Source organism: Chrysoperla carnea, chromosome 4, assembly GCF_905475395.1.
Source record: "Chrysoperla carnea chromosome 4, inChrCarn1.1, whole genome shotgun sequence".
NCBI classification, from domain to species: domain Eukaryota; kingdom Metazoa; phylum Arthropoda; class Insecta; order Neuroptera; family Chrysopidae; genus Chrysoperla; species Chrysoperla carnea.
In genome coordinates this window covers 39293931-39302094 of record NC_058340.1, presented here as the reverse complement: position 1 = coordinate 39302094, position 8164 = coordinate 39293931, and the positions used below count along the sequence as shown (strand labels likewise).

Here is an 8164-nt window from a genome sequence, read left to right as displayed (position 1 = left end):
ATCGTTGATAAATACAAATGGACCAGGAGTGGCAAGCAAGAATTAACAAATGAAGCAAGAAATATTTGGTGTAAAACCAACTAAAGGAGAGTAGGGATAATCACACACTTTAAGGCCGTTAAATTCTCCCTTTTGTGTGTTTTCTCACTATTTCTATTTTTAACACACAAATAAAAAAACGGGGTGTTATAAGTGTGGCCGCTATGTGTGTGTGTCTGTCTGTGGCATCATAGCGCCTAAACGGATGAAACGATTGTAATTTTTTTTTTTGTTTTATTTGAAAGGTAATTTTACGGAGAGTGTTTTTAGCTATGTGTACGAGCTTAGGGTTTCGTACTCGGAAGAACTAAAAAATTGGTGATTATGACATATAATTTTAATATATAAATAATTACTATGAAAATGAATGGTCAAAGAAACCTGGCTCAATTCATTTCGAAAAGTGAAATGGTAAAATAATTAGGTTATTCTAAACAATAATTCAAAAGAACAAGGGCATCTCAAATATTTCAATTTCAATTAAAATATTTCTAAAAATTTGTCCCAAAAAATGGTAGCTCTCTTAGTATCCTTTTCATCTCATCTGATGTCCTTGACCATCACTTTGATATTGATTTAAGAAGGAGTGTTATATGCTTAATTAAAGTGTTTCTCTGTGCGTCTGTGTGTTTCTCAGTGGTATCGTAGCTCCTAAACGCTCGAACCGACTTGATTGAGAATATTTTATAGCTAAGTTCCCAAAAATCGGTTTGCAAGGAATAAATTGCATTTGTCGGGGGTTTTTTAACTTTTATAAATTTCACTTGTGTTTGACTTTTTGTTTTTTGAGTACAAGAAATTGTACTGATCCACATAAAATTTAAATTGAAATAGGACTCCTCTTTTCTCAAATATTTGTATTCTTAAATGCCAAATAGGGAAGTACAGTTTCGTTTCAAATAGCTATTTATATAAGTAGTTGCAAAATTAACGTGTTTTTTGAACTTGATGTGAAATTAAAAGTAACAAGCAAAGCGAGTAATCCAACAGATCGTGTGCAAAAGATATGGTGTTTTACATCGTGTTTAGATACAAGATTTTTTGTCATTCATTTGACGCAGTGTCATAATTTTGTCACTCATTTTAGCTACAAAATTATTTTCATTTTGTCATTAAAATAGTGGTTAAAATTATGATATTTTGTACTCATGATTCTATCTTCATGATTCTACAGATGTGTAAATATGTCAAAATATTTTTTTCGATTTTCGGTTTATTCCTTTCTGTTCGTAATATGCTTTAAATGGTCTCAGTTTGTATGACTTTCAAAGGTTAAATTTTATTATTAGTCCAAATTATTTTATTTATTATTAATTACAAACTCATGAGTTTTCGAAGTAGTTATAAATATAGAAATAGGTTACGTGAAAGATAAAAAGGTTTTTCATAATAAATGAACAAAATTAAAAGAATAAAATAAAATTCTAATTAGTTTTGCTTCCTTGTATATACAAGGTAAAGGAGGTATTGAAATCGCAGAAAAATTTGATATTATGTTTTAAACAGAAATATTTGGACAATCTCTTAATCTATTTTAACTAGTTTCGGCTAACATCTAGAATAATTGAGCTTTGAAAGTTCTTGGTTATTTATTTTTTTCGACCATGTCGTTTGTCGTTTATGCACAAAATTAACAAGATTCTTTAAGATATTTAGAGAATTCTTAAGATTATTATGGGTAATTAAGACTCAAAAACATTAAATTCAGCACATTTGGTAATTGCTCCGAAATAAGAATTTATGGAGAAAGGATCCCGGACACAATACATTGATTTTTGGTTTCGGTAAACATTTTTTGAAAACTGTGGGTTAAGGTAGTTTTGATCATGCTGATCAAAAGTTCTTATGGACTCAACCATAAAAACCCTTCCATTCCAAGGTAAGGCCCTTCAAAGGCTATGCCTACATGAAGGGCTTGGAAGGTAAGGGTTTTTGATGGTTGAGTCCATAAGAACTTTTGATCAGCATGATCTAAACGACCATAATCCATAATTTCAAAAATTTTAACCGAAACCAAAAATCAATATCTCATGTAGACATAACCATTGAAGAACCGTAATTCGGAACGGAAGGGTTTTTGAGGTTTGAGTCCATGAGAACATTTTATCAGCATGATCAAAACTATCTTAATCTATAGTTTTCAAAAAATTTTAACCGAAACCAACAATCAATGTATTGTTTCCGGGGTCCTTTTGGCCCAAAAGTGTAACCATCGACGATATCTCTTTATAATTGCAAATTGAACGAACTTTTTTTATTTTACATCTAGTCATGGACACAACTTTGTATTTCCTAGAGAAGTAAAAAATTTCCAGATTTCAAAAAAAGCACTTAACTATCTATCCCTGAATCTATTTTGTTTGTACGAGGGTACAAGTAAGTAATGTGGCGTTCACAGGAGACTTTTTTGTATATGTACCAAGTAAAGATAAGCTCGTTAATTAATGATACATTAAACTTTAGAGACATATAACATTTTAATTTATGAACCTATTTTCATTTTATTTAAACAAATCATTATCGTTTGCTTTAATTTTAAAATATAGGGTAAGGTGTAGTTCGATGGAAACAATTTAAACTTTTTTGTTTTGTAGATTATTTGTCAGTCTTTGATAGATAGAAATTATAAAAAGATAAAGTTTAGTTACTAGAAGGCAAGCAATGTAGAGAATGATTATCTACGTGAATTGATTTGCAAGTCGAAATAACATTTCTAGTTCAAAGTCGAATATTCTGCTCTAAGTATTCATTTATTTAAAAGTTGATTTAAATGTTGTTCTGTTCAGTTGTGCCATGTAGTCTTAGTTAAATTTCACCTACATCCCCTCTTATTGGTAGATATTTTGCTATTTCATTTTCAAGTTTAAGGATTCCGTAGAAAATAGTTAACTTTAAATGTCTTAAGTCAAATTTCTTTTTCCGTGCTCAGTGATTTTATTATAATAGTTTTTAGTAGTAGGTATGTAACATGGAACCATATTCTTTCATTCTTGATCATATCTTGATCGATAAAATGAGTTATTTTCCATCGATTGTAGCGAAACTTCCTGTACAAGTTTCGGTTAGATTATTTCGCTTCATTCGATTCGATTTCTACCAATCTAAAGAAATTCCTACTCGTTAGTTAAAATTGGGGAAATATACATCGAAACCAGTAAACTTTTGGAACATGTGATTAGAAATTAAAGTATTTTACGATGAAAGAAGATTACAAGAAAGTTACTAGTATAGAACGAAAAATTTTTCATTCCATATACTTTTGTAATATTATCAACTAAATCAGCCTCCATATAAAATAGCTCTTCTTACAAAATCTACTCCTGAAATCGACCTACATCCTGAAATCGATCGACAGAAACAGTTGCGTAATGTTGCAAAACTGTCTCTGTCAAGGGCTAAAAAGTAAGCCCGAAGATCTTGAAATAGTAATAAAATCTTTTGAAAATACTCCAAACAACAATTTTTTCCTTAAAAGTGATTTTATTTAAGTGCACTTTTCGTTTTGCTTTCCTTTTAAGCGAACACTTTTTCTTATAAAATTTAGAAAATGGTACTTGTTTTTGTCAACTAGCCCTACGTGAAAGAGATTAATTATCGAAAAATATTTTAAAATGTTTGTGTATGATAAATTATCCGGAATACGAATTAATAATAAAATTGTGTAGTCTCGTGCTATTATTATTAATTTTAGCCACATTTTTCAAGGTGTCGAAATATCACCTTCCACCCAGAATAACATATAAATAACTAGGTCAATTATTATATATAGGTATTGTCGATCTATATATATATATATTCTACTCGACGACGTTGAACAGACACCTGGTGATCATGTTATCAGTATATATGGTATGGTACTTACAAGATACCATACTTTTGATAATGAGAATTGGTGGCTATATGACTAACCACATGTCTATGTTTGTATGCTCAAGAAAGACACCCTTATCATATTTTATTGATTAAAACAATCCATTCTCTGATATACCACAATACCACAAGATTCTTTCAAGAAAATTTTCAATCTATGAACAGATTGTATGATGTATCTATTTTCCATTACAGGATGTTTCAAGTTTTTTTTAATTGATATCATAAAATTTTTATATAGATCGTATTATATCAAAAATAGATATGATATCAAAAGAGAAATATACATGATTCAATATAGTATTTAAATGAAAGTTTTGTCGTCGTTTTGAATCGTATGAACGTTCATTTAACACCGTTTTTTGCTATGTGCGTTTATAAGGAAACAGTATGTAAATTTTACATAAGTTTAAATGAAAAGAAAGTTGAAATAATAATTATTGATTGATAAAAGTTTAATGTATAGTTATCGATATAATTTTTGAAAAACATCTACTTATATTTTCCATTTTGTAGTATGTACAACTTAGCATTTATTTTTTTATAAGAATATTTTAGTTTATTTTTTTATAAGAAACATTTTTTACTATCTATATACTTTTGTTCTATCTCTAAAAGTTTACAAGATGGGTCCTACGGACCCAGGACCCAATTGGCCTATGTTTCATAAATTTTTTCAAGCGTTACAAATTTGGGATTAAACTTAGTATACCTTGATATATTTCATATATACATGGTATAATAAAAAATACAGAAAAAAAATCAATTTTTAGACTTGCAGATATAATATATTAACTTTTAATTAATTATCATCTGTGTTATTTTGTATTGTGGGAAGGATAAATTCATTTACAAACGCAGAGACTCGCATATATGCTTCAGGTGCTTTTCCACAAGGACGTTTTCCAAAGGATGTTACTCCTACAACGCATTTTCTGCCACGCTAAAAAATTTGTTAGAAAATAAGGATTATATTAGTAAATATTACTTTTAGAATTATATGAATCAAGTTAGTTACATATATTTAGGCTCATGACTAAAAATTTACAAAAAATGACATACGATTCGTTGGATGAACGGTCCGCCAGAATCACCAGCACATGAAGATTTTCCTATTTCACCAGGACATATGTGGTTATTTGTTACTTTTTCATAGATTTTCTGGCATTCTAAAAATAATAGTAGAAAAAATTAAACAGCTTTTCTCAGAATAAACACTATAATGAAAACGTATTAACCTCCAATTGGCATCAATTTAACATGAGCTTGTAACAATTTCTGTGAAGATAATTGTGCTGTGGGATCGGTTGTACCCCAACCAATAATATCACCATAACCAATTGGCATGTAATTCTCAGGGGGTAAATGTATTGGTTGAACAAATTCATTAAATTGTAATTTTTTTCTTAGTTCAAGTAATGCAATATCAAATTTATTTATGCCGCCTCTATGAAACAGTAAAAAAGCAATATTGGTTTTAAACAGAGATTATGATTTCGATAATAATAATTTTAATAAAAATAATAAAAGTAATTTATTAAAACAAAAGGTCATAACATATACTGGTTTCGTCACAGCAAAGTAATCATAAAATAATATTAGCAAGATGCTTCAATAATTAGCAAAAATAAGAGAAATCAGAAATATTTTGTTTTTTTGGAATTAGACGCGGAAAGTGATATGCTTGTCATATGGAGTTCCGAATTTTATAAAAATCTGTGATCACTAAACGCCAATCGTAAAGTGTGGTATTTTTACGTATTTTACATAGAAAAAAAGAGACGAACTTGCAAGTTTATATTACCAACGTACAAAGCATCCATTTTTATGAATTCCGATTCTAAAGGGTAAAAAAAAAATCAATTTTAATTGGCTTTAAAAGTTGAAATCTCGTGAAACGTCAACATTATTTTATTCGAGAAACAAGCCATACTCTACTTACTTCTCAGTAAATAAAGGGTGTTTGTGTGCTTCTTTTATACCAACAATTTGAGCATGCTCTTCATGATCTTCCTCGGCATCTATTGCACCAGCTTTCACATATAAATCGTTTATATCTTTTGTACAATGCGCTGCTGTCAAAATCCATTTATTTCCAATTATAGAACCTCCACAAAATGGCATTATAATAGCTAAAATGAAAAAATAGTTTTTCTTGATCGTTGATTAAGTGAATTTTTTTTACCAATATCCTTGCGATAGAAGTAATTATAGTTACCGTACTTTCATCGTCAAAATCGGGCCAGCGATATTGTATTGAAACCATAAATGGAAATCTGCGAGATTCAGCCAATCGTCCGCCAAGGATTCTATAAGCTGGCTTGTAAAACTTTTTGCTATACACTAAAACAATTTTTGTTCACGTTATATGAAATACACTATTTTATTGTATGTTATATACCTTGTGTAAATATTGTGATTTGAAAATATAAAATTTGTAATAATAAAAATGACAAAAATTGTTTTGTTAAATACATATTTTTGCCCCTAATCAATGTTTTATAATCAAATATATCCAAGCTCCGTTGTTCAAATGAAGCATTGTAGTCGATCAATCATCAATATTAACAAATAAAACTTGACAAAACATAAAACGAACACAAAAATAATTTCATATATATTGGCAGGATAAGTTTGTTCTTTTTTTAACTTTTTTTATGCTGTGTTGGAAAAATCAATATGGCAGTCACAAGTTGAATTAAATCTTTAACAACCAACTGCAGTAGTCTATGGAATGACTAGAGCAAGAGCGGGCTAACCGACTTCAAACAAAAAAGAGGAGGTTATCAATTCGAAAGTATTTTTTTTATGTGTGTTACCTCAGAACTTTCGACTTTGTGAACCGATTTTGATAATTCTTTATATGTTTAAAAGCTGGCGCTTCCCGTGTGGTTCCATTTCATTTTGGTCCAGTTCTGACAACGGCATCCGTGAGAAAACCATAAAAGGCTTAAATTTGCATTAAGTATGCACGACAAGAGGACGAATAACTCAATATAACGCCAACCGATTTCGATGCTTCTTTTTTTAGTGACAAATTAGTTAGTGTACTTCAGATTCACTAAAAATCACGGAATAAAAAAAACTTTTAACTTAAAAAAAACCGACTTCAAAAGAAAAACTTTTCCAAAACGAATAAATATGCACTAAAAAGCAAAAAAATAACGATAATATAATGTTGTTAAAATTATTGTTATTTTTGAAGTCGGTGTCAGACAAGCTAATGTAGCAAACTGTTCTGTCAGAGTTGTTTCCTTGGCTGACACTGACTCCAAAAATAAGAATAATTTTAACTACATTATATTATCGTTATGTTTTTACTTTTTAGTGCATATGAATTTATTTCGGAAAAGTTTTTCTTTTGAAGTCAGTTTTTTTTATGTTAAAAGTTGTTTTTATTATAAGACAGCTCATTAATACATTTGAACATATTTTTGTAATTAAAATGGTTTTTTAATTTCAATCTATTTATTCAATGGCTGATGTAGAGCAGTTTAATCCTGTTATCCCATTTCTATTTTAAAGCAAAGCATGTTGCATGGAAAATGATTTACAACAAGAAAATTGCTCTTTATAGTATAATAGTATATGTTTAATAGACCTTTAAAAACCTTTCTTTCTATCCACTTTATATCCTTAATCTTATATCTCAGGTCGGGAAACGAATTTGCGATTTCTGGCTCTTTAGCCTATCAAAACTTTGTAGATACAATTTGTTTCAACAATTAGAACAAACTTGTTACTTTAAATTAAAATATTCTGAATTTTTTGATTATGAAATTGATTTTGTTTTCATATGCAAATTTTCCATTATATCTATAGTTATTGAATAGTAGAATACATGTGTCCATTAGTTTTTGAAACATTTTACACAACAGGAGATTAATTATGCAACTATTCATGATACAAAATTAGATTGAAAATCTCTACTTTTCATAAACAAAAATCAATAATGCAGTATCTTGCAATTTGTGAGGATACGAAATTTGACTGAAAAATCTCGACTATTCATAAATAAAAATCAGTCATGCTATCTCAACAATTACTGGACATAGGAATAAATCTCTGAAAATTTGTTTAAATTTAAAGGACCGAGCTTATTAGCTTTCACTTTAGGCTAAACTTTATGAAATTGAAGATAGCTCAGGATGAAGAGATTTGAATTCTATTCTCTAAGTTCTAAAAGCTCGCATTCAAAATTTCTAAAAAGGAGTCAACTTTCAATGACATTAAACGTGTTTTGAAAACGGTATAT

The 8164-nt window shown here is 29.1% G+C and overlaps 1 protein-coding gene across 1 annotated transcript; it reads right to left on the bottom strand.

The window, feature by feature from the left end:
• Positions 1 to 4675: 4675 nt before the first annotated feature.
• LOC123298715 (chymotrypsinogen B2-like) lies at positions 4676 to 6338 on the bottom strand (the record flags this gene model as incomplete). Its single annotated transcript, XM_044880808.1, has 6 exons — positions 4676 to 4852; positions 4972 to 5078; positions 5148 to 5356; positions 5852 to 6041; positions 6133 to 6252; positions 6311 to 6338. Coding segments are annotated over 6 exons (795 nt in total), but the record flags the coding sequence as incomplete, so codon positions are not given.
• Between the last annotated feature and the right edge of the window lie 1826 nt (positions 6339 to 8164).